The sequence below is a fragment of the Myiozetetes cayanensis genome, unplaced genomic scaffold, assembly GCF_022539395.1.
Source record: "Myiozetetes cayanensis isolate MyiCay16 unplaced genomic scaffold, myiCay2020 scf18, whole genome shotgun sequence".
Classification (NCBI taxonomy): domain Eukaryota; kingdom Metazoa; phylum Chordata; class Aves; order Passeriformes; family Tyrannidae; genus Myiozetetes; species Myiozetetes cayanensis.
The window spans coordinates 6,087,879-6,115,359 of record NW_026087389.1 but is presented as its reverse complement, the minus strand read 5'-3'; the positions used below and the strand labels follow the sequence as shown (position 1 = coordinate 6,115,359).

The 27,481-nt window shown below is 46.4% G+C and overlaps 1 protein-coding gene across 22 annotated transcripts in view; it reads right to left on the bottom strand.

The window, feature by feature from the left end:
* Positions 1-18,874, bottom strand: part of MAGI1 (membrane associated guanylate kinase, WW and PDZ domain containing 1) — a 329,950-nt gene extending 311,076 nt beyond the window's left edge. For all 22 annotated transcript variants that reach the window (XM_050313225.1, XM_050313211.1, XM_050313226.1 and 19 more), the window contains exon 1: positions 18,571-18,874. In XM_050313225.1, coding sequence (XP_050169182.1) covers positions 18,571-18,859 — 289 coding nt within the window. In that variant the 5' untranslated portion in view covers positions 18,860-18,874. The remainder of the gene's footprint in view (positions 1-18,570) is intronic.
* Positions 18,875-27,481: the final 8,607 nt, after the last annotated feature.

The following is a 27,481-nucleotide window of genomic DNA, read 5'->3' as shown; positions in this document are numbered from 1 at the left end:
AAACCATTACATGGCTTAAATACCCTTCTGTTGACTCAGGCTAATAAAGCCAGCCCTGGTAATAAAAGGGCCTCCCTGAAATGCCAAGAGCTCTTGGGTAAATCATCTGGTCTTGCGGATGGGTGCTGCTGTCAAGTCTGTTCTCTCCAACACCGCCCAAAACTCTGTGATACTGATTGTTTCAGACCAAGGTTATCAGTGATGGGAGCTGTACAAGACTTAAACTCTTGTCTTCCCACTCCAAAACACAACACACTCTAAGAGCAAGTGCAAAATATATTTGAGACAAAAAGGGGCCTAAAAAGACAGCTGTTACACCCAAAATATTAGCACCACAAACAGAGCACTTTCAAGTCACAGGGACAGAGTCATCACTGAAAACATCGCCTCTGACAAGAGGTGCACAAGGAAATCAAAGACTTTCACTGAGCTGTGCCCAGGCAGGCAACTAATGGACTAAATTAATTGCCTGTAGCATGAAACTGCTGCAAAATCCTCGAGGTTCTGACTGCTTTGCAGCCCCGTTCTTTCAACTCTACCCCATGCTGGGACTTTAATCTGCAGGGCTGTAATGGTACTATCAGCAATGTTAGAGGCGAGACTAAAAATAAACACAGGACAAGAAAAATGCAAAGCTCCTCCTCCCTGCAAGGTCTGGAGGGAATTTCCTGAGTCAGTCAGACTTGCTGGATCACTTGTTTACTTGTTACTAAGTATGAATTTTCACAGCAGCGTGTGTGGTTTTCACTGAAGTTTCCAAGTTAAAAATCAACAGGGCAATAATGTCGTCAGAAAACTAAACATCACTAACCCTCTCTTGAGAGACAGGATCCTTGCTGCTTCCCTGCCCGTGCTGCACACTGCATTTCCAAGGCAAATACTGCATTTCCAGGTCAAATATGAAAGTACTGGGGGTAAAGACAGTCCCTTGGGTCATGGGTGAAGGACACCAGCTCCCATAGTAACCTGCAAGGAGTGCAGCACCTTACTTGATCCATTAGATCTCTTTACCTCCGATCTCTTAGCTGTCATGCAACATTCAGAAGAGCTGGAGGGCTTAAGCCCTCTGCAAAGCACCTCTCCAAAGGTCCTTCCAAGTGCCAAGAGGCATTTGGGGAAGGAAAGGTCAGCTGTTCTCCCTGTAGCACCCATGGAATGGAGGATACAGCCATGGAGCTGCAGACACAACTGATTCCAGAGCTACAGAAGAAGCTGGCACAGAGATTTGTTTATGAAAAGCTAAAAATTAAGTTTGACTTTAAAATAGCACAGCCACCAGTAACAGCTCAGAGGGTCACATTCTTCTTCCATCTCTGCCTCCTCCCTCTCTTTGCCCAGAGCTTTCCCAAACCAGTCTGCAAGCATGGCAGGATTCCCCCACAAGGGAGGGCAGGCAGAAATCTGTGGCAGGGGAGCTGAAGGAATATGCTTATGAAGGGATGCTCAGCACTACCTACAGCACTAGACATTTTTTTTCAAAGACCAACACTTCAGTAGAGACCATTCCTATCTGCAGCAGCTTGGTACACCAGATACTAAAGTACTTCATGAAAATTTTAGGAGATGACTGCAGGTTCAGGGTGCTCTAAGACAGACGCACACCTTCCCACTTCAGAGTACACCACGCTCCATGTAGCTCTCCTTGTTCACCTCCTCTACCCCTGGAGCACACACCAGAGGAAAATATAAGATTTCAAGCTTTGCAAACCTCCAGCCTAAACCAACATCCTGTAAAACTACAAGTTAAAGGCAGGAACACTTCACGTCCAAACCACAAAGGCTGTAATGAGTGTGGGTTTAATTGGCTGGTGCAAGAGCTGCACAGCCAGAATCAGCAGCTGGCAATGAAATCAGCCCTTCTGCACGGCAGATTGCTAAACTTTTGCCCTTGTCTGCAACGTGGTGTGTCACAGAAGCAATTCAGTATCCATAAAAAGAATTACAAAAGTATCTAGGAAGAATAAAGTGTTAGCCCAAAACTGGCAGTAGACCAAGTTTTTTCCCTAAAGTTTCTACCTGCAAACCCTATAGAGATGAATTTCTACTATGTGCATATATATATCACATCCTCCATAAGAAACCTGGACATTTTAGGTATCACTTAAAATCCGGCCCTTTAGAGACACTGATTTTAAGAGGCTCAGTACATATTTAAAAACCTCATTATCAAGAATTAGAAATTAGGTTCTTCGAAAAAATCAGTCCCAAATGACAGAAGTCTCTATAAAGTGTTGATGGCACATTTCCTTGCTTCATTTATTTAACATATCATCCAGTTATTCACACATATGTCCAACTTCTCCCTTAGAGGTTTGCAAAGCACACAGCAAGTTAGTTTGCATCTAACTTCAGAAGAGTCAGATTAGTAAGGAACAGGATTTTACAGCAAAGCTTTCCTTTCATCTGGGGCAAAAAGCTTTGAATCTCATAAAGCCAATGTAGTAAACTTTCCAGCCAAGGTATTTCATAGAGGTAGTTGGGGCTCACTGCTATCCCTTGATGGAGTTAATGGAAGTTTTATAGTTTACACGTTACTTAAAACTACCTTGTTCCCAAACAAAGTGCATGAGGCAGAGCAAAAATACATAAAAAATAGCACTACTCAAAAACCACACCAACAAGAACTTGAAAGTGATATGTTTATACATCTTTTAATTCAAAAATCCAGGCTAACCTAAATAGAAGTAGTACACATGAGAAAAGCAAGCCAGTCCCATCCTGCAAGCAGCTGAGGAATTGCTGCTATCAGCCTCTTCCCACTGTGAGATCCCAGGCACTTGCACCCGATGGTTTCTGTCTTGGCTAAGCCAAGGCTGAGGCCAGGAGCTGGCACTGCCTTCAGGAGTGCAGCACTCAAGATGAAATGCAGAGCAGAATTTAAACTCCTTGGTTAGTTTAGTCGTAGACCACAGGCACACAGTCCATGCCTTTCTGCTTTTACCTGCACAGCTTCATTTTACACTGGGCCTTGTCCCCAGGGCTCCATATTAAAGAAGTTGCTCATACAATGAATCGAGAGTCAGAAGCTTTGGACGTGTCAGGACAAATCCCACCAAATGTGAATTGGTGTAATATACAGATTTATGCTCACTTACATGGCACTAGAAAGGGAAAGGCAGTAACTCAAACTGCTGCAGGGACTCCCAACAACAGTGATGATAAGCACTGCTTTTTTAAGGTTGAAAGGAGGTTCTGGGGAAGGAAGATAAATCCAAACATGTCATCTTTGAAAGGGGAGCAATGCAGGAGCAAAGCCCCAGTGGTTCCACAAACACCCATCTCTTCCCAGGAAAATACCCTTTGGTGTTCTTCAGTGCTTAAGTTTTGCAACAGTTTTCATTCTAGTTAAAATTGCATGAGGGTTCATTAATTTTAATGCTGTGTGATTTGCTGTGCCCATACCTAGGAACCCTGCAAGCATACACATGTTGGCAGAGGGACGAGTCCCTGCTCACACAGCCCTGCACCCTCCTCCTGCCCCAAGAAAAGGCCACAGCAGGACACTGTCTTTGCTGCCATTAGCCCTGACCTTGCCAACATCCAGCAGCTGCCCCAGGACCCACATCCTCCGCCAAGCACCCTGGCATCACTCATCCTGCAAAAGCCACCAGCAGGGACAGGGAACAAAGCAGGATGGGTCCCCTTCCAAACACTGAGGCTGAGGCAGAGCCTGTGTCCACCCTCTCAGCTCGTGCAAGTTCACATAGAATGTGGATCTGTATTCTCTAAAAATCAGATCCCCCTCCAAAAAAAAAAAACCCTTCACATTTTGCTGGTATGTCAATTATGACAAATGCTGCTGATCAGGGAACTGCACCTGTGAGCTCAACGTGCATTTTAAAGGCATTTACTCCAATGTTTCAGTGCATTCTCCTGATCCGAGATATTAAATCAAACACATTGGAGCTCATTTTTCTCCATACAAGTAACAAGGGGGTTTATTAGCACACCTCTAGTAGAATATTAACTCCAGCATTTTGCTCGGAAGAGGCTGCCTTTAATCTGGACTGTGATTGGAGAGCAGGAAAGTAAAAAGGTCAGAGTAAACACGGCACCACTATTAAAGAAACGGGTTAATAATCAACCACAGGTATGTAACTGTGGGAACACAACAGCAACCCAGTGCTGCCTGTGACAACGCTGGCTCCTGGACAAGCAGAGAGTGATCCAGACCCCTTGCAAGAGGAAAGGGACTAAAGCTCTCACTTTGTTACATAATTAAAGAAGCTGGTTCTGAAATAGGTATCTGTATCTGCAGGGTATTTTGGGGTGCACTGATTTCATCGGCCAGGGACAAAAGAGCCAGCGAGGCAGGTTTAATATCCATTAAAAAAATATTTTATGCTTGATGTCAGGGGGCTCTGCACGATTCAGAAACGGATCAGACATTTCTTCACATAACAAGAAGAGCCGAAGGCAGCATCCGATATTCCACAAAAGGCAACAAATGCTACAAACGAGGTGCATGAAGCCTCCAGCTTCCAGGCATAAACTGCCCTCTGCCTACAAGAGATCAGGACACTCTCCCAGGAATGAGTTATTCTTCCCAGCGGGTGCCTGTTTCCAATGCTGTTTTCTAAAACAGATTATATCAACCAGTGTTTGCATCAGGAAAGCAACTGAGAGGACGGCTCACCTGAATCTGCTCTGACACATCCTACACAGAAGAAAACAGCACCCAGCACAAGGTGAATTTCCCAAACTACTCACGAAAAGGAAAACAAAACCAGAACCCAGGATATTTGTAACTGTTACTTTATTTAAATACCACTTCAGAGGGAAAAATAAACACTGTAGCAAAATGTTAAACGTCAACAAAGAAATAGCTACCAAAAAAAGTCAAAATATCACATCAGTCCAAACCTGCCAAAAACGAAGGGATCATACCCGATAAAACACAAAAAGTATTAAGAGAAAAGTGGATAAAAATAGAAATGCCAGGATATGACATGCCTTCAAGTTATAGAAAAAGCATCTGGATTGTCCTCAAATCCCCTCCTGACTGCTGTCTAACTCGGTAATCATCCCTCTTGAGCAACAGGGTTGTCTCAAGCCGAGCAATGGGGCAATGCCGATTCCTTTTCATCTGATGCCATTCGGGACAAAGCACCTTCCAGTCAGACAGGGAACAGTTTGTGCCCTGGATTTCACAGACCTGGGTGCAGCCCACGGCCTGCCTTTCAGCCAGGGTTGGAGGACACTGGTGGGCACTCACTCGACCTGCTCGTGGCCCTGGGGATGGACCCATCTCCGGCCACGGGACCTGCAGCAGGGCCACCAAAAGGCAGCTCCGCAAATTCATACACGGGTGCAACTCATTGCAGGCAAAAGGAAGAGCACAGGAAGCCTCATCTCGGCCTGCCAAGGTTTCAGAAATATAATTTCCACCTTCTTTTTCAGAGCCTGCCATTTATTGAGCATTGCTAAGGAGACTCATTTCTCTTCTGCACCCTCTCCTTCCACAAGCCCAAATGCATCGGCAATACATCCTCATGGGATACACATCACAGATCATGCTGCTCTGTGCAGGGCCACCTGAGAACAATGACAACTTAAAATCTTTCTTTGAAAAAAAAAAAAAAAGAGAGACAAAAAGCCTTTTCAACTGAGCAATTTTTAGTTTTACAGCAGTTTTACAGCCAACTGCATGCTCTGTATCTGGTACCTGCCATGCATGTCCTTTGCTACAGTGACAGCTACAGAGAAGCAGTTGAAAAACATTTAAGCAAAAGATGTTTTGTCATTTTGTGAAGCATTAACACCGCTCAACGCTTTTTAAAGGACATTACAACAGCTTGGCTGTGCACACAGACTTTGCAGCTTAAATTATGGATTTTGTAATGCTCTGAACACCACTTCCAAAAAGCAAACACATTGGAGTGTCCCTCCTCTGCTCTCTCCATGATCCCCAAAGTCTGAAACGGACAGATATTTGACTTTTCATGGCTAAGCTAAGCTAAGGCAGGGGGAAATCCAATTCAATAGAAAGTTGAGGAAAACATAAACCCCAGCAGCTGCATGAGAAAATTACATGAAGTCCAAAGACACCGAGCGTGAGCCTTAGGACAGAGAAACAGTCAGGCAAGTGCACAAATGCCTTCCACGTGTTCTGGGTGGAAAGAAACTGAATTTTTTAAAGACTAACATGGAAACTGCTTTAAGCAATTTGTCATTTTCAATAGAGGTTCCGCAGTAAAAGAGAGATTTCGACAAGTTAAACAACTTCCTACCAGAGCGGCTGCATGCAATGTTTAAACTGCCTCTTGGAGACTCCTTAGAAAAGGAATATTCCTAATTTTGCCATTCCAGAGGACTTTGAAATGTCACTGCTGTTTGATTTGACCAGTGAAGAGGAAATGCAGGGTTAAGAGAAGGGGAAAACAATGCAAATACCATTCTGTATTTTTTTTAAAACTCCGTTTCAGGCATCTCAGTGAACCATCGCTAAGAAATGTGAATATTTCTTTTTTATCTCCAAGAGGGGGAAGCTTCAGACATATTTTATGTCAATATTACAGCTTAAAGATCACCTGGATATTACAAGGCATCAATGTGCAGTATCACCTCATAGAGAGCTGAGTCTGGGAGCATCTTTTTGCTAAACTTGAGCTAGAAACAATGTTTTTATGGCAAAAAGGCCTCTCAACATGACCCACTGCAATGCATAATAATGCTGAGGTCTCTTGTACATCAGGGACTTTGAGGAAAAATAAATAGGCATTAAATATTCCCCACTGTTCCTGCCACTGGTTCAGACAGCTATCAGCATTCAGCAGTGCTGCTGCTGTGCCTGAATACATGAAAGGTCTGTCCTTTAGAGGCCTTGATGAAGTTTTGTTTATCAGTTGGTGATGCTCAGCCTGAGCTTAGGGAGGAGCAGGCTCTGCCTGACAAACTCCACAGGTTGCTGGGAAGATGCTTTACAAAAATGGAGTAACAAGAATAGAACAATAGCAGCAAAAGTCACGTGGGCGACCTATCGTTGGTAAAATCTACATCCATCGGCAACCAATACAGGAAAAGAGGAACACCAGGTTTAATTAAAGTCTGTAAGATTGCTCAAAAAGTCCCTAACTTTTTAAAGAAAAGTTTTGAACTTTCCTATTGAGCACACACCCCAGGCCTGGAGGGCAGGAGGTGCTGCAGGCAGCAGAAACGCTCTTTGTCAGAAATCCAACATGTCCTGAGTCAAGCAGCTGATGGAACCTTCCCTGCCAACTCAATTGCACCGTGGAAAAATGTTTCTACTCCCTGCCAGGGGCAAGATCCCATCCGGGATCTGCTGCAGCAGACGCTGTACTGAAGGAGAGAAGAATACTGGAAATAAAAGCTAAATGTGACCAGCCAGTCTGGGAGCCAGGGGTTTCCTTGTTTTCCCCAGCATCCTCAGGGGGAGAACAGGCAGCACCAACACAGCAAGATGCAATGACAGCTCAGCCACTTGGTCTCAGGACTCAAACCAGCACAGAGCACAGCAGTCCCTGGCAGGACACAGATGACCAGGCTGAGTTACGCATCAGCTGCACTAAATCAATTTGAAATAGGTTTTGGTTAATCCGCTGCAGCCTTTTAATGTTGGGATTGTGACAACTTGCCTGGCTTTTTAGGCAAACAGCAATTTCCACACCGGTTTAGGCAAGCCTCAGTGCTGATTATAGCATCTTTTACAGACAGATACAAAAAGCCCTCTGCTACGTGCTACGTTAGCACATGCTTAAAATTAAGCACTCTCATTTTTACTGGGGCTTTTCTCGTGTGTAACAACTTCAGCAGATCCAAATTTACCAGTCTGCAATGCGACCAAGATTTCCTATCCTAGCTCAGAACTATGTAAAAAAAGCCCTTTGTATTTTGGTCCTGGAAAAAGTGATACGTGTGTATTTCTAGCATCAACTAATAGAAGTGGAAAATTGGCAGCAGAAAACAAAAATAAATGGAAAAGCCACCCTGGATAGTCCTGAGTCATCTCTTTTGCAGATAAAAATTTCAGACTTTGACATGTTTTACAAGCACAAAGTAAAAAAACCTATAGGGCATTTTATGGAAGTACTGTCATGGCAAAGCTCTACCTGAGCAGGACAGCCCGGCACTGCAGAAAGGAGATGCTCCAATTGAAGTAATTTATCCTTTTTGTCTGTTTTAATGCAGATCTGGGAAGCAGCAGAGCCCCACAGCAGAGCAACAGGGAGCCAAGATTTGTGGGTTCACAACCTCATCACAAGCATCCCAACTGAGCCACACAGCTTTTGTGCTTGGCTTTCCCCCTCCACGCATCACTTGGGATCTCTGTAGCTCTCCCCCTTCCCCTGAAAGCATCCAGGCAGGGACAACTCTCTTGCATCCATGCACTGCCTGGAACAAGAGGGCCCCAAACTTTATCACACTTGAACGATTGCCATCATGCATTCAACTATTCACCACTTTTCCCATCCTCATTAAGGAATGACCTTGTGTTAAAGTGTAACTATCACCTGCCTCTGGAATGAGGGAGCTAAATGACACTTTATTGCCTTTGAAATGCCAGAGATCTCTGTGCATGGTGAAACTGGGCACCTTTCCCAGATAAAGTTTAAGGTGTGCTCTAGTTTTCTGTCCTGCACTCACGAAATGACTCAGAGGGGCCAGACAAAGGTCTAGAGAGCAGCTGCCCCCAGCATTTTACAGGAAAAAGGAATCTGGATCTTCTTCAGCAGCTGCATCGCATAACCCAAAAGCAAGCGAGGTCTCATGGGCGAGCTGTCTCCCAAAACCAACAGGTTCCTGCAGATGATTTACTGGACAAGTATCACCTAAAGTTTCACCACAGAAACACCACACTAGTGAATTTAAATGTTCTTGCAGGATCAGAGGCTGCCCATGCATCTCGTGGGGAGTTAATGGGCATGGGAACTGTACTCAGCCATAATGGTGGTGGTTTCATACTCTTCCTTTTCAGCTTTCAAATAGCTGTTCCAACAAAAAAATGTTACTACTCATGGTGAAACCTATGGCTTTGGCTTTTTAACAACCTGAGCTGCCAAGGTCATGGGATTACCTTTCATTAAACAGGGAAAAATAAAGAGACAAGAAGAAGAGATTCTGGAACTTTTCACTCAAGCAGCATTCGACAATATGGATGTTCGAGTGAAAAAGTTAAATATATATATATATTTGTATATACACACCACTCACATATTCTAACAGCCTCAACCCAAGAATTCAAACTATTTTGATAGGTGACACAGTATTTTCACAAGTTCCTCCTCTTAAACTGGGTGCAGATGTGTGTAGATATAAAACTTTCCCCTACATGTAACCTCACCGAGCAGCCAACCCTTGGACCAGCACAGCCCTGCTATCCCCAACGCCCATCTGAATTTTGCCCGGAGCAGTTCCGTGGCTCTCACAGAAAGCCAGAGACAGACACTACTGGGGGTGGAACTGCCTTGCCCCACCTGTAGCAAACAAAGCTTCCTGTGACATGAGGGATTTATATAGACTGTGGTTTAGTTGAGACGAAAATACCTCCATGTGAAATTAGGTGAACAATCTCAGCATGTCTGTACCTTGTCATTAAAAAAAAAAAAAAAAAAAAAAAAAAGGAAAGCAAGAACATGGGATAATACAGCTATGGCACATGTATAAAAGCATTTGTCAGCTCAGATCTCTGTTTGGAAACAGGCTGATTAATAACAACAGACAGTAGGTGACAGGGAGGACTCCACAGTGCACACAGACTACACAAAGTTAACAAAACACTGGATAACACTGTTAAGCAAGTTTGGTATTGGCACATAAAACTAACAACATTTGCTGGGGTACCAGCAGAAGACAATCTAACAACAACAAAGCAAGCCATCACCTCCCAGTAAGCAAACAACTTACTGATTTTCTTCAGAAAGAACTGATTCCGTGATCCTCCGAGTCCCTGCTGTGCAGGCAGCAGAGCCTCCAGACATGCTCATGCAGCCAGGCTTGCTGCTGCTCCTCTCAACCACAACCAGAGCACATTAAGAAGATACTCTATATTAGTCACTTCATTGTTTAAGGAAAAATGCATACCAGGGAAAAGAGAAGGACATGATTCTTTGTTTTGCATCAGACTAATTTTTCTTTCACCCTCAGGACAGGGAGAGAACAAAGCTTGGGCTGGACCGGTGGCTGCCAAAGCCCCATCAGGCGTCCTGTCCCTCAGTGCCTTCCCCAGGCACCAGCATTGCAAAGGGGAGACTCAGCTTGCAGACAACAGTGTCCCCAAATTCAGCCACACCACAGACTCTTCCTCCCCGTCCTAGCTCCCTGGGGATGAGCTCCCCCAGGGCTGTGCTACACGTCCCCCATCTGTCCCTGCACTGTGCAGGGGAGATGTGTGGCTGTCCTGGGGGAGCAGGAGTTAGTTTAGGCACCACATTCTAACAGGGTATTCAACAGCAAAGCTGCATCATAGAGTCACAGAACCCTTTGGGTTCTAAGGAACCATGAAGATCATCCAGTTCCAACACCGTGGGCAGAGGCACCTTCCACTAGACCAGGTAGCTCAGGACTCCCTCCAACCTGGCCTTGGACACTTCCAGGAATGGGGCAGCTACAGCTTCCCTGGGCAACCTGTGTCAGTGCTTCATTAACTCACAGTGAAGAATTTCTGCCTTATACCTAATCTAACCCTGCCCTCTTTCAGAGTTAAGCCATTCCCCCTTGTTTTATCAATACATGCCCTTGTGAAAAGTTCCTCTCCAGCTCTCTAGTGAGTCCAGAACAAGATGATGGTGGGCTGGACTGCTCTGGAACTGGGAACTGCCAGCAGCTGGAAAGACAGCCATGCTCCTGACTGGTCCTGCAGAAAGAACTCGGCCCTCTGCTTTTAGAGATGGGCTCAGTAACAAACCCAGTAGTGACCAGGAAAACCTTTCCTCAACTCAATGCTTTTGGAATCATTTATGTATCTCCTGCCACCCATCTCTCTCCACCTCTCCTCCAGCCATCCCTGGCTTCCCACAAGACTCCAGGGAATTGCTCCTCTACAAGTCCAAGCCCCAGGAGCACCCACCAGTATCCCTGCCATTTAAATTCTGAGTTCTAGCTGCACCTTTGGGAAAGCAGGAGGATGGCCATGTTCCTTCCTATTCTTAAGAAAAGTCTTTTCACAGCTATTGTGGGGCCCAGGTCCTCACCTGTCCAGTTCAGCCTGTTTGGGAGGTAACTCTCCTCTCTCTTAGGCATCCAAAAAAACCCGAGACATCTGTGTCTGTCATCAGTTTGGACTAACACCCACTTAGTGCAGGATCTGCATCACTGGAATAAGACAGGTTGAACATCAAAGTTGGGTTTTTTTGAAAGTACACAGTATCTGCACAGCTTTGTTTGTGTTGAGGGAGTGGCTGGATTTTAAGCAGCTTCTTTTTCAAAGGCTTTTTGTTAATAACTAAATGAAAAACCCAGAGCTGAGGTTTTCCCTTTAAAAAACAAGCCACTGAGATTAAGGATATGAAGAAAATTCAGTCTCTTCCCAACCTAATTGTACTGAGGCACTGACTTCAGGGTTCCAAAATTACAGATGTATAATCCAAGACAATGAACTCTTTACTGAAGGATTAGCAAGCCATGCAAAACTGATTCCTTATTCAAATGCCTTGCAATTGTAAGGGCATCTGTTCCACTTTGCAAGTCATCCCAAAGGCTTTGTTTGTTTTTATTTCCTGTTCCATTACGAAGACAGGGCACTTTGCATTATTTTCACACTGTGTAATATGCACTATTGTTTAGTCTGATAGGGGACACTCAATGAAATTAAAAAAATGTTTTTAAAAACCCCTTACTTTTCTTTTAAGTTATGATACAAGCCCTGCCAGCTACAAAAACTGGAACTGTTCTTAGCCAAAAGCCCAGAATCTAACCCAAAACATCAAGACCTGAAGAAAAAAAAAAAAAAAAAAAGAATTTATGCAGGTTTAAATAATATTACTAACACAAAACAGTTCAGCACAAATGATGCCAGAATCAGGACTGGGGACTAGCAGAGAGCATGGTGCCATCGTTCCAGCCTGCAGAATAGCTCTGGAAACCATTTAAAATGTCACAAGAGGGAGGATGGATGGAGTGCCTGACCTTTGGAAACTGAAGGGTGGATCTCAACTAAAATATCCCAGTTACCCCGAGCCATGCTGCTCCTGAAGGGCCAAGAGGGATGCTGGCCCACCTATTTGGTTCAGAAGGAAAAGCAAAAAATTAAACTAAAGAAAAAAAGGTAATAAAAAAAAAATGTCCCCATCTGCCAACACACCAGCCCAATGTAAAAGCTGCCAAACTGCTCTGGAAACAGGCAGCCCTCTCTCAGATCAGTAGATAACAAATCCTGGATGATATCCCAGGCACAGGCTTGTTTCCCAACACCAGATCCTTGCAGGAAACCCCAAACCTAAACCCCCAAATGCGCTGATCCCGTGGATCTCCCCGGGCTGCCGGCTCCGAGGTTTCACCTGTCAAACTGCCACAACAGCTATGCCACAGCAAGCTGCACGAGACTGAAATACAAACGGAGAAAACAAAGTATCAAGTGCCAACAGAGACAAGAGAAAATGATGATAGTGGTGAAAATGATGTTTGTGCAGGAGCTGGTCCTGCACGCTCAGCAGGGCTGTCACTCAGCGCCGAGGAGATGCTTTTCCCTGTCCTGCCAGCGATGCCTCCGGGGACAGGGACACGGGAGCAGACAAGATCTTCATAGATCACAGGGAGGATGACCCATCCCCGTGCCCTTGGTGCAAAAAGGTCACTGTATACTCAGTTTCTAAAGGGCAAAAATAAATCCTCTCCACGGCTCAGCTACAGAAAAACTCCGGAGAAGTACGGACCAGGAGGATCTGTATTTTGATGCTCCAGGAATTGGGACATGGAGGTGGAAGGAGCTCAGATAGGATGAAGAGGTCTGAGTACCAGCTCTCCAAGTACCACTGAGTGCTCACAGTAGGGATCCCTGCCTTCAGCTAACATTTTGCCTCAAATTGTTCATGGTCCTTTTTAAAGTCATGGCACTTGCTCATACAGAACCACTACTCTGTGCTTTTCACCAAGAAATTTAAGTCAATTGAAGCACAGAAAGATCAAAACCGAATGCTGAAATAACTAGCAAGCATAGTTTGTGTTTGGAGTTAAGGAATGTAAATAAAAAACTTGGTCAATTATTTTAAAAAACCTCAGGAGAGGTCCCAAGGATCCTATCTTTGCCCACAGCCCAGACCTTGGTAATGCAATAGAAAATGCCCTCGAGGCAGCAGCATCTTCTCAGCTTCCACATTACCTTCAAACCGAGCCATGCTGAAATCTAATGAATGAGAGCCCAAAATCATCAGTTCTGCACAGCCACGAAAGTGCTACTCTGAATATCTTTACACCTTAATGTAGCTGCCCTGGGGCAAATGTTTCCCTGTGCATGCATAGGCTGCCAAAGGAGTAAGTGTAATTCTTAGGCACCAGATAAAGAGATACAAAAACAGCCAGAAGAGATGCATGAATGATCACAGCCTGACCTGAACCAGAGGAAAATGACAATTCCCAAATCCAGGAACAGCAGTGAGCTGGTTTGGCTTTCAAACCTGTTAGAAAAAGTTCTTAAATTTCTACCATGGAAGATGAATTTTAAATCTCATGATAGCAGGTCAATAATTCACTCATACAGGAGTTGTAACTCGGTCTTAAAAGCATGGAACAACATGCAGGACGGTGTTAACATCTTATTTTGCAATGATGTTGAATGACTGTTCATAATTAGAACCTCCTATAATTGTGATTTAATTGCTATGTGATCTGACTGGCCATAAAGAGGGAACCAGGAGTCCCATCTCAATGGGTGGAAAGATTAACTTTATTGTGGAAAACATAATCCCATTTCGTGCCGCTAAAGAGATCATATTAATTCCTGGAAATTTTTATAACAGCCAAGATGTGGCTCTTGGGCTCTAACATCCATCTTTGGGGTGCTACCTCATGGCACGGGAGAGGATGGATGACTGGTTTGCCACAAGCAGGGTCAGCCTCTAAATCCTGACAAGTACTACACTGTGAATTCAGGCACAGTAAAGAGAAGGTCTTCCTCCTGGCAGTATTTTAATACAAGATATACACATTCCACGACTACTAAATGCAGTACTACTTTAAAGAAAGAAGATTACTGATTTGAGGCAAATTGTGTTCAAAGTGAGAGAAAAAGAGACTCTGTCTTCTTTTATATTACATTTCAGTAGTGACTAGTCCAACCATCACCCAGCAGGTTAGAGCTGAAAACAGGCCTTATAAACCCAAAATGCATGAACATCACCCGAGTTTTCAGCTGGTAAATCTTTCTCTCCACTCCAAATCCACTCGGGTCCTAAAAGAATTTGGGTCAGATGGAAAAACGACTTCCAGAATTCAGCGTGCAAGTGACTGGCACTCAGCGAGCAAAGGCTGAAGGCAAACACTTTTCTGGAGCTCATGCGTGACCCTGCAGAGGTAAACTGGGAACAGTAGGAGCTCACTCTCTAAACAGCCTCTCCCTTGGCTGGCCCAGAGGCAGCTGCCTGCACATCAAACCCGAGCTCAGCTCCATCCCAGGGCAGCACACAGGCACCAGCCCCCGCTGCAGGGCTCTGCAATGCCAGGCACCAGCACTTAGCGTGGGATGTTCAGCATCACCACTTGCAAAGTGACACTCTGCTTCCCTGTGTTTGCTAAACCACTGAACACACAGGAATTTACAGATGCATCAACTTTTCCTTCTTTTTTTTTTCTTTTTTTTTAAAGAATGCCTTACAAAAAGAAAACCTCCAAAACCAAACAGGAATTCTCTCACGAGCTCTCTCAGGAAAATAAAAATAACAGCTCACACAAACTTTTTGAAAGTAGCTGGTTTTGTTCACATCAGTATATATAACTGAGTTTAACATCTCATGTATAGCAGATGCCAGCCTGACATTGAAGCATTGAGTCACTGCACTGTATTTCAGAATTTATCTTAGGGTCAAGTTAATGTTTGAAAAGGAACAAATGCAGCTGATAGCACTGGGTAAACAGTGACTGTTTCTGTTTGGGATCACGCCTGCTCCTGTTTGCCCTGTACAGGGCTAAAAAAAAAAAAAAAACCACAAACCTCCTCAACTCCTCCTTACCGTGGGATCATCCCAGCTGCAAAGTCCTATGAAAATTATTAATTGCATATACTGCTCTCAGCACCTCCTGGTTTCAAAGCAATTGGTCATTTAGATGTTGGGATCCTGAGACTTTTTAGGGAGGCAAAGCGTTGAAATGAGAACTAAAAAAAAACAATTTAAAAATAGGTGTACAAACATATTACCTTTGATAGCTTCCCATCCATGAGAAGAAACAGTGGGTCTGGTTTTATAACTGATTTATCAGTTTTAAGCTTCAGTTTATCCAAGTGAGCTATACTGAAAAATGTGAAATGTATTCAAGAAAGATACAATATTCAGAATACAGCCAAGAAATCACTGTGTTAAGGCAATGCCAGCTTTACACAAGAATATGTCACCACTGCTCCTATAATTCAATGAATTAATTCCATACTCTCAGACCAAGTAATAATAAAAATGCATTTATTAACTGCACAGGAGTTAATTGCCAATTTCATCAGAATTTAGGCACAGATGTAAGATGGAAACACTCAGTCATAAAAGCACTACATGTTAACTGAGGTTTTTTCGCACATTTGACAGTTCTGAAAGTTATTAAGATATATGGGAGCAGATTCTTCCTCTCTCTCCCCAAAAACCAGCAGTACCAAAAAAGGGTGTAAACTGGGAAAAGAAAGGGGAAGCTTCATTAATGTCTTTAGCTTCCTTCACTCTTTCTAATGGGGTAAGTGAGGGACCCAGAAATCCCATATGAGCAGTATTCAATACCAGTATTCCCATTAAGAGAATTCATATAGGTTCCCCCTTTTAGTACTTTGTGGGAACCTACTCAAAGGTACCACTAACAAAAGCAAGAAAAACCATTGTAAGTAAACTTGTAAGCCTATAAACCCTGGTTTAATGATAAAGCCCAGGCACAGCCTATTCTACCTACATTTCACATCCTAGTCTCTTCCATTGCACTAAGTGCAAGGTCAGAACAGTTATGTTTTCTGTTCATGCTTGCAGATGACTGACTTATTTATAGTAAATTTCCTGTTTTTCCAGCCTTGTAAATGTCACACAAAACAGACAAGGCAATAAAACATATACATTTCCAGGCTAATGTTGCCCTAGCACTTCAGTACCAGTCAATTAGGCACTAAGAACTGTGAGGAGGAGGAGAATCAGAGTTGAAAACAATCTTATCTGCACACTCCTTTTGCTGTCTGCTCTAGTGCCACACACTTCCTATTGAATGACAGTTGCCATCCCCATAATGAGATTTTTAATCAACACAGAACTAATGCATTTTAATTAAAATACTTCCCTTTTCTACTCTTATGATCCTGATCCATCAGGGAGATCCTTGTTCTGCACAGAGCAGCACTCAGATGCCAGACTACCCTTGACAGGAACTGCTTTCCACAGCATAAAAATATTTAATGATTTAAAAAAACCCAAATATTTATTTCTATTTTACATTCTTGGCTAATAGCATTTTAAAAAATGTGGAAAGAAAAAAAAAAAAAAAAAGAAAGGAAACTACAATCCTACCGGGTGCTTGGTTCTTGGCTCTAGATGAGAATGATACAAGGTTCAAGTGCCTGCCCTGACTTCCAGCAGGGTTTTTCAGGTAAACCCAACCAGTATGCTAAAACTCAGCTCTCTGTCCCTTCTTTTGACCGTATCCTGGGGCTGAGACACATTTACCACCAAGTTCTGTCATTTGCAGTATATTCCCAGGACATGTTTTTATTTATATTAACTCGTGTTTGCAAAACAACAAAAAGTTTGATCACAAATTGCTTGGCTGGGAAGGGCTTTTTTTATGCACCTTCCTTCATCCACCAACACCGATCAGACTGCAACACCACAAGCTGTATTTTAACACTTCTGCTAAAACAATCAGCATGTTCAAAAAAAAACACCTCTGCCTAATTTCCTCATACTTTTCTTCATGCTTTTCTCCCCCTCCCGCATGGGCAGGGAAAACAGCAGGCTCAGTTTCCCTTCCCACTTCCCAGTGAAGCAGAGGGAACACAGCAGGGAAAATACACATTTGTTTAAAGAAAACTGTTTTTGTTGGGAGTTTGACATTGTTTGCTGGAATATTAATACTGAGTCTTGGAAAGGAATAACTAGTAGCTGTGCTTGGGTAGATCAGCTCTCGGGCAGGTGGCAGAGGGGGCCTGCACAGCCACAGCTCAGCTCCTCTCCGACACCCCATCACTGCGATCTGCTCTGGCACTGGAGGCTTGAAGGATGGCTGTGAAACAAGTGCCTGCAGTCCTTCAGCTCATCAGTGAATACAGGGACAGGACTTCAGGTGACAGTCTTGCCAGCTGGCCATAAATTTTGTCTGCAGCTTGGTTAAGCCAAGGAAAAAAAAAACACAACTCTCTCACACGAAAAACCACAGCAAAAACCCCAACTTTGGGATACATACACGTGTGGATGACAAACTTTCCCCCAGGGAATCTCTTGGGCGACACAAAGAAAACTTCCCTTCCTTCCTCCACTTGGAGCTGACCTCGGGATGCTCCTTTGCCTCACACAGCTCCGGGTGTCCGACTGCAGTGCTGCTCATCCTGCCCATCCAACCAGCCTCGGTGGCTACGGCAGCACCAAGTTTCCTGGCACTAAACTCAAATCCTGCCCTGGAAGTCACAGGCCCATTAGCCAAGCCTGTCAGGTAACCTGTTGAGCGACTGTTGAGTGTACACGGATATGAAGTGGCTTCTTTTTAATCCAGCATGGGAGGACTCTTCCTATCCTCTTGCCCAGTCAAACTGGAGAGCTACCTGTGCATGCCTTCACCTGTGCACTGCAGGGCAGCACGGCTGTGCCCTCACCAGTCCACCAGGACAAACCGAAAGGAGGGGGAAAGGAAAATCTGAGCGGCCTTTCAGTCAGAGAGGGAAGATCCAGGAGGGTCCAAGCTTTTCCTTCCCACGCCGGCAGCCGGCAAACACACGCTGCACTTTCTGAACAAGACTCCAGTCATCACCGAACAGTTCCAAAGGATGCTCAGCTACCGGAGGAGGGGATTTCTGCCACATTCCCCCAGATGTGGAGTATCCTCAGCCTCTCCAGGGGTCAGCCGGGCTCCCCGCGCCACGCGTGGGTGCCCCACAGGGAGCGCTGACGGCTCCTTTGGGAAAGTCTCACGCAATTGCTCACTGGGCTTAACGCAGGGCAGGGAACTGCGGGGCGGCTGCAGACGGGCTCAGGACGACGAGCTTCATCGTCATCATCAGGACGATGATGCCTGAGCATCAGTGCCCTCGCAAAAGGTGCCCACACGGGTGGGTGCAGTGACACCGGCGCTGCGCGGCTGCTGCCGGGGCCCTGCGCTGTCCCGGGGGGCTGATGCTGGACCGCACTCGCACCCAGCACCGCAGCAGCGGCCCGGCACCCCCACGGGCACCGCCGAGCGCGGTCCCCCCGTCCCGCCCCGTCTCTCCGCGCCCCCCCACCCTCGCACCTTGTCGGACGGCTTTCACCACGATGGGGTCCTTGCAGCTCCGGATCACCTCCAGCACGTCGTAGCGCGGCAGCCCCGAGACGCGGACCCCCTGCACCTCCAGCAGCAGCTCCCCCTCGCTCAGCGCCGCCTCGCCGTCCCCTGCCGCCGCCGCGCCCGCGTAGGGGAACTCTCCGTGCTCCGCGCCGCCGAGCAGCGCGAAGCCCAGCTGCCCGCCGGGCCCGCGGGTCAGCGCGCACTGCCGCACCCGGCTGGACCAGTGGTTCTTCTTCTGCACGACCCGCGACATGGCGATGCGCGACCCTCCGCGCCCGCGGGGCGCGCTCGGCAGGTGCGCGGGGACCGGGGCCGGGGAGGGGGCGCGGACCCGCCGCCCCGCTCAGGCCATCGCCGCCCGCACCGCCCCGCGCCCGCGGAGGGCGCGCACCGCCTCCCGCCCGCCCCGCTCCCCTCTTATTGAAAATAAATAAATAATAATTAAAAAAAAATTTAAAAAGCGCCTGAAAAAAAGGAAGAAAAAAAAAAAAAAAAGGCAAATCCGGCAGCCGCACGGGTGTAGCTGCCTCCTCCTCTCTCCGCGGGGCGCGGAGCCCTTTTTGGGGTGGGATGGGGCTGGAGGGGGGCGATACAAAGAAAGCGCCGCTTGTTTTGTTCCAGTTCGGTCCGTCCCGCTCCGCCGCGCTCCGCGCCGCCAGCGCAGGCGCCCTGGCACGGCCCGCCCCGGCACGGCCCGGCCCCCGCCCGCTCCCCGCCCCCGGCACGGCACGGACGGACCGGCTCCTCCCCGCCTCCACCGACAACTTTCCCGACGGGAAAAGTCCGTGCCGGCGTTCCCCCGGGGCGGTGGCGAGAGTGAACCCCTCCGGCAGGGAGAACTCCCTCTGCGAGAGGGGCCGGGGGCTCAGCTACTCTGCTCCGGGTACTACTCCCCCCGGAGATGCTCTTGTTCTAAAGGAGAACTGACTTCTGTCAGTCCTTTGCTTTCCCGGTAGGATTTCTAGGATTTTTTTTTCCCCCAGTCGCAAAACTCTGCAATCACTTCTCACCTGCGCTTTCCAGGTGGTTGTTACGTGAGGACACAAAGTCCAAGTCCCGAGGAAAAACTTGCACAAGCCCATCATTAAAATGGTATCAAAGTGCTTGCGCAAGGCTTGAGTGAAAGTCGTGCTCCTGCTCCGAGTTCTCCGCTTTTTGATTGAGTGCTTGAATTTGAGACATCAATGACGTTCTCAAATTTTCCTTTCTCCGAGTGATTGTTAAGAAGTTGGACAGATGGATAGCGAGGTCTGTCTGCTGGGAAAGGGACAGGCATCCATTTGTTTGTCCTTGGTCACAACTCTTCAAAGTTACTCAGAACTGGTGCAAAACTCTAAAAGGGGAAAATAAGTAAGCATGCACGTACCAGCTGTCCCTTCCAGGTCATGCTCCGTGCTCCCAAACCTGAAAGCCAGGCCTCATTTTGAGCAGCCTTATGCATGACCGAACCCCTTCCAGCAAGGAATTCAGTTGTCAGATGTGTGCGTGCCCTATTTTGCTGCTAATGGGGACTGAGAAGTGACACAGGGAAACAAAGAGCCTGGTCTGGCTCCCTGCGCTGCCGCAACTCGCGCTCAGCCGCTACAGCCCGCAGAGTCTCGCTGCTCTCTCGTCTCGCATCCTTCCAGCCGAGCGTGTACCGCAATGATCCGCGATGCAGGAGAGCCGGCAGGCTCGGGGAGCCCGGTGCAGTAGCTGGGAAAGGAGCTCAGACTAACATAATGCTGGCCCAGCTATCAGACGGGCTTAGCTCACAGACCAGAGCGAGGCGACAGGGGTACTTTCCCCACCCTTACACCTGTCCTGGAGGAAGCAGGGAAGCCTGTCCTTCCCTCAGCCTGTCCTTCCCTCACACCCTGCAATCTCACTCCTTTCCCCAGCTGCAGTCTCTCATCTATTTCACTAAAGTCCCACCGCTGCAGATGCTGCTCTGCAGTTGCAGAAGCCGCGGTCTCTGGCCCGAGTGGCACAGCCACCTTCAGGCAAAGGAATGGAAGGCTTTGTCCAATGTCACATAGCACAGCAGTGAGTCAGCTCCACCCCCTGTGCCTCAGGCACCTCTGTCCAGGTCTCCATGGGAAGCAGATGGGGCTGCAAGTGCTCAGGAAAGTCCTTCCAAAGAGGGGGCAGAGCCTGCTTTCCTGGGTGGAAGTGGACTCATGAAACTCAAAGTACCTGCTGTGTCTAGCCCTTGTTTGCTTCCATCTAAGAGGTTTCTTTCCATTTGTACCTTTAATACTTCATTTTCATGTTTAAAGCTGTGCTGATTCCTTATGTTTGAGCAGCAATAACTGCCTCACATCTGCTTTTGCTGGCTCAGTAACCAGTTACCCAATTTGTCACTTTTAGGATGACAGCACGCTTTTTTCTGTGCCTTCACCAGTAAAGACTGGATTGGTCATCAGGCTGAATCCCCTGGGCAACAAATGCTCAGGGGGTCTGTGAATCCTGCAGAGCAGCAGCATGGCTTGTGGGGAAGGGTTTCTCTCTCAGCTGTGCACGGGCTGGTAGTTGTGTCACACGTGTGAGCTCACAGCGCAAGGAGAGTCTTGTTCACAGCCCAGAGCTGGGTGTGACGTATTTTCATCACCATCATTTTGCGGGATGTGTTATGTGACAGCCCTGCTAAGCTAAAAATCATCTGGGATCCATGTGAGCATCACATGAGCTGTGGCTGCCCTGAATAGATCTTACAGAACTACTCAATGCCTCATGGAAAAATTTTTGAAAAACACTATTTAGAAAAACAATTTTGCTAGTAAGAGTTATGAGATGACAGATTTCCAAGGGCCCTTTTCAGCTTGCTTACAAACACTGCAACACTAATGAAAGTGTGAGCTGTTCCCATCGTAATCCTAACACTGTACTCATGTCTGGGCCACTGTGTTCCCAAAATTGTTCTTGTTGGTAATTAACAAAACTGGCAAACCTCAGGCAGGGCTTTCTCTTTATTTTCAGATTTTCCCTTCAGTTTTTCTCCAGGGCCAACTTCCTGCCATTTTATCTCCAGTTGGTCAATCTGCATAGCCCTAGATCGTGGAAGCTGGCACCACCCATAAGAGCGAAAATATAGCCTAAGTTTTTTTATTGTCCTAATTCCTGACCCTGTGACTGCCCAGCACCTTGCTGCTGCAACAAGATGATTTCAGGACACAGCTGCTCCAGCCATCTCTACTAAAGGAAGCCCTTGGTCAGCCTCTAACAGCACCAAGCCTGTGACCCATGGCAGGGCTGCTCCTGCCCAGGAGAGTCCCTGACACCAGCCCAACAGATAATCAGGTCATTACACCATACAAACCTGTCACTGCATTTCATCTGCACAGTGTAGCCTCTCTCACAGGGGACAGAGGTCCTGCCTTTGCAGGGGACTGATTTAATGATTAGCAGCCTGTCTTCATCTCTAACAATTGCAGTTCTCATAATGATACTTCCCTTTTTGCAGGAGTCTTTAAGTGCTTTACAAGCAGTAATTAAAGAAACTTAACAGGGCACCTACCTAGGGAACAGCTGAACATTAACCCACAGCAGGGAGAAGCTCAGGCATATTCCTTTTCTGAGGAAGGCTCACTGCAGCCATCCTACCTCACGTGGGTCTGCACACTCTTTACCAGCTCAAAGCCCATGACAGAGCTATAAAACCTGATTTGGGCTGGCTCAGACTCTTGAGCAGAGCCCAGTTCTCATGTTCTTTTGTCTACAGTCACCATGATTTGGTAGCCCATCTGTTGGCAATCTCTAATCTGTCAGGGTGAGCAGGTTGGTGCTTTCTTTTCTCCTTCAGAAGGTGCTCTGCATGCTTTGGGCCCTGCTGCAAACATACAACAACAGCTCAAAGAGTTCTTTCAAATAGGATTATTGACCCATGGTCTTGGTCTCATAAACATCTCTGAAATCTCGTGCTGTGCCCTGGATTCTAAAATGGGTCAAAGCTCCCCCAAGCATCAAATCCTTCTCTCAGATTTCCTACTAAAACTTGAGAAGACCACAGTTTTACTTGGTTTTGGGATGAAAAACCATGTCTAGTCACTAAAAGTGCTGTGAGTTTATAGCAGTTCAGAGCCACGAACTCCCACCAGAGAGCATAAAAAAAGATGAAAATGATTAAGGCTACAGAAAAGTACAGACTATTTAACACAGCAGAATTTATTCTTAATTTCCAGCTGAACAACAAACCCTCAGTGCTTTGACATCACAGGCCTCAAGACTTTGAAAGCCTGAGCACATGAATGTTGGGAGAAAAGAGAGAAAAAAAGGTTTTCAGACATTGTAGTCTCCTGATGGTAAACTCCTGCTACCAGAATCTCTCAGCAGGAAAGCCATGTATTGCTGTTATTTCCCAAACAAGAATTGTTTTTTATAATAATCCCACCTAACTTTTATCAGAGAAGAATTTCCTGGGTAGCATTCAGGGTTTCTCAGCAAGCTGGTGCTGTTCTCTGGTAACAAGGAAGGGATGGGCTGATGCTGCTCTGAGTAGTGACTCCGGCAAACATTTCAACAGATGATCCAACTCCAGGTTCTGAGCAAACCCTGTATTTACAGGAAACCTTCCAAGTATCAGAACACAAGCAGCTCTGGTTAAAGTTACTGACCAGCCAGCATAGACAGGTACTACCTGAGGTTGGTGCCATAGCTGGGCCAGCAAGCTCCAGCCCGAAAGGCAACACCCTGTGTGGGACATCTCCAGCCTCCTGCAGCAGGGGGTCTGCAGTCCCACCCCAGGGCTGGCTCAGAGTTAATCCATGATCCCAGGATCCTTGGAAGAAAAAGGAAACTCGCCCCTTACTGGGATCCCATGTCCCCTTCCTCTACAATTTATTTTAATAATATCACACATAGTGGAATATAAAGCTAAAGATCAATCTCATAACCATATTAAGACACTCTGGGGTGTTATTTTATAGGGCCATTAATATACTTCTTGGGTGGTTAAAGTCACCCACAGCATAAATTAATGGCTCCGTAAAACAAGCTCTGTCATATCTTATGGCTTAAATAACACACAACAGACTGAGGATGTTGGGATGTTGCTGAGTTTATTGGGTGGAAGCACAAGGGCTGAGAGTGAACACCTGGGAGTGGGGATGCCCCCCAGGAACACCAGCCTTGGGATGTCCAACAGTCATTTTAAAAAGCAAGATTCTAAAAAAAACATCCAACACAATTACAAATTGTAGATTTCATTAACTTTCATTAGCACTTGTGCTTCCAAGTTTATTAGTTCCTTTCAGACATATCTTCCCTGCAGAAGCCGTTGTGTTGCAGGATATGATTGCTGTGGGTGTGGCTCCTTGGCAAAGGAGGGAGCCAGGCTGCTCCCAGCCTTGGAAAGCTCCTGAAAAGTCAGGAGCAGAGCAGGCAAAGCCTGTTGGTTGGAGTAAGGAGCAGATTGGCCTTTGCAAAGGAAGCTGAGCCTGCCACAGTTTCAACTTTCTAAAAGAAATCTGAAGGAAACCTCAGTGAAGTGTCCCATTTTGGGCAGATTTTATTGGAATGGAGGTCTCTGGTATACAGAGGAGCATTTCCAAAACGAAAAAAAAAAATTAAAAAAAAAAAATTGATTTTTCCTAATCTTTCTCAATTGTGATCTAGTTATAAAAGGAGCAAATTCCTCCCCCTAGTCTGGTAGATTCTAAGTCACGTTCTTTTCTAGGAATTTTCCTTTGCTCTTTTAATGGCTCCACATGAGTTACCAAAGAGTTTTCAGTAGACACTGTGTCCTGCTGAGATAAGCTATCCCAATTCACCTGTCTCAGCTGATAAACCTACACCTTTCTGCTTCTGCTGCTTGAAAAAGAAAAGGGCTCACCTCTGATTTGTGCTGCAAGAGCTCAACACAACTGCCCAAGGCACCAATACTCACCCAAACTCACTTCAGCACAAGAGGCTTATTCTTTCCTCCTTTTTTACCCTCTTTGTTCAGGTACACAGACAGCCTCATCATATCCTCAAGCTCCACCATCAGCTCTACGAATGAAGATGCTGTTCCCTGTTCTTCCCCTGCTTCCTGTACACAGCACCATCTCTCCATCCCATTCTCTTTATATCTTCTCTATTTTCTTTATGTGTCTTCAGCACAAAACCTGCTATTCATTCCCCCTGAAAACTGGTAAGAGACAGCTAAATTAGGAAAGACTTCTGCTGTAAGTCTTTATGGTGCCATAAAGAAGAGGCAAAGTCTGAACCTTTCAAAGATGCTGCATGCTGAGTAAGTTGATAGTCCCTTCTGATGGATGTGTATTCAAGTCTAATGGCTTAAATATGGAAAAAAAGCACGAAGAAAAAGCTCGGAATAACCCAGCTCTCCCCTCAGCACAGTCTGGTTCAAATAGCTTGAGTGGAGATAATTAAAGGTGTCAATCTCGTGATTTGGCTTGAAATAAAACTAGCCACAAAGGCTCAGCTTCCCAAAACTAAGTGGCACATGGGGTTGTATCAGTGCAGTGTCTTGTCCACCAGCTCCACTTTGAAGGGTTTGTTTTTCTCAAAAGTGAAGAATCAATGCACAGAATATCAATAGCAATTCTGTATACAGAATATAAAGCAAAAATCCCCTTTCCCTCATAAAAACCCTGAGCTGAAGAAAGATTTCTATAACAGAGAATTGATTTCATCCTCACAAAAAGTTTGCCCAAGTACCCTCAGAGAGATTAAAAGAAATAAATAAAAAGGTAACAGTAAGGCACAATCATGGGACAAGTGAAGGTTTGGGAAAGGAGTTCCTTTGGAGCAGTATAGATACGCTCCTCCTTCACAGCAAGGAGTAGCTGGGAGGTCCCTCTCTGGGTCATAATTATAATTCTGGCAAAAGGCACGACAGACAAGGCAGCAACAGACAGCACAGCCCCGATCCTGCAGCCAGCTGGGGCCTGGCTGTACTTTGCTCATGAGAGTAATTTACAGGCATAAGACAAGCCACATGTGTAAGGCTGAGCATACACACAAATATTCTCAGAAGCGGAGCCAATTAACACACCACGAGATATCACTCAGTGATTTGGAAGATATACAAACCCCATCTTGCTCTTTGAAGCACTGAAGCAGAAGAATTCACGTCGATGCCTGATGCTGTATCTTCTCAGAAACATCCCTGATCAACTCACCACTTCCTGGTCCCACAAGAGCATCTTTATGCCAAAGCAGCATCTACTGCATGTATGAGCTTGGTCCAACAAAAGCAGCAGCTTTGATAGGAGGCCTTACCCCTGCCATGCCCCCTATGGAAAGATTATGATCATCATTACTATTTATATAGAATAACAGCCAGAAGCCTTGGCTGGGACAAACAGCTCCCAGGGCTAACTCGGCCAAACATAAAGGGAGATGCTCCTTTTCTCCAGGCAGCTCCAGAGAGGGATTTGGGGCCTGGGAGCAGGTCAGTGGCAGTCGGGATTAGGATTCCTGACTCCCTGCCTGGCGTCCTAATATTAGCTCTCATTGTCTCCCAGCCCTGTCTCGTCATTCTTTCACATGAACCGCAGGCCCGAATTAGCCTGTCTCGCTGCATAATCTGCCAGCCCATCCTGTGTGCTAAATTAGTCAGGGACTGAGCAAACAGCATGGGAACAGCTCTTGTATAGTGCATGTGGGCTAAGTTATTCCTACAGCATTGTTTGCTCTATGTTTTCCAAGCATCATCACAAAAGAATGATGGGCCAGATCCTGGAGCTGTTGGCTCTTCCCTTGTCCGTGCTCCAGCCTGGCACTGCTCTCCAGCGTGGTGCAGGGATGAAAGCTGGCTCAGTGGTGGCTCTGCTGGGAGCCAGCTTCGGGAAGAAGTGTTAACAAATGAACTCCAGGTGGGTGGCAGCTGAGCAGATCAAGAAGCCAGCAGCAGCGCTGGGCCTCGTACGACCGCCAGCCCATCCCTGTGGCACATGCCGGCCTCTTGGTGTGGGATTTACAAATCTCCTGAATATCCTTCCTCATTCTGCGTTCAGTGATGGATGGGCTGATGGGTTTTTGTCTGCCACATGGGCTTCTTATCTTGTCATGCCCGTCACCTGCAAGCTCAGGGCTGTCCACAAAAATACACAGCCCTCAGCAAAACGGTACTGTGGGCTGATGGGGCTTCAAGCCAGTGCCTCCAGTGAGTTTTGGTCAGCTTTGAGTCAAGCTCCTCCTGCTACCAGGGGCTGATGGCATTAATTTCCATCAGGCTCATTAGCTTCTGTAGAGGGAGGCTTTAGTCAGAACCAGAAAGATATGGGGCAGCCACATCAAATCCTGTGTTTGGGTCACTCAGCACACAGCCACCATCTCCTCCCAAGTGAGGGACTGCTTGCAGGGCACAAAGGAGCAGGTAAGATAAAAAAGTGGGGGTCATGGGAGAGCCTGTGCCTCTATGAAACCAGTCAGCCAAGTCACAGGACTGGTTTTATAAGGTGCATGCAGGGTTTTGGACAGCAGCTATTGAAAGACAAGCGACTCATTGAATATTATCCCTTTCTGGCAGCAAGATCAGTGCAGTCAATTAGCTGTAAAATCTGAATCATGTCCCTGGCAGGCAGGCTCGAAGAGGAAGTAGCTCCACCTTCCTGCTCTGCCCACAGAGGTCACGGCATCCACTGCACAGTTCTGCCGACAGCCGCTTGCCAGACCTGTCACAGGCAGCCACCGCAGCAGGGATAAATCAGGATATTGCTCCCATCACACAGCAGGAACAGCTCAGCTCCCAGTTCTCAGCATGACGTCATGGAGGCTTTCCACAATCCTGAGACCACTGCGCAAAACCCCGTGCCATAAATCCGTCCATGCAGCACCACGTATGGATGGACACCACATCTCCATGCACCCCTCAACACCCTTTTACTGCCAGGCTCATTCCTTTTTTATTGCTGTAGAATAAAGCCTTAACACTCCTGACTTGCATCAA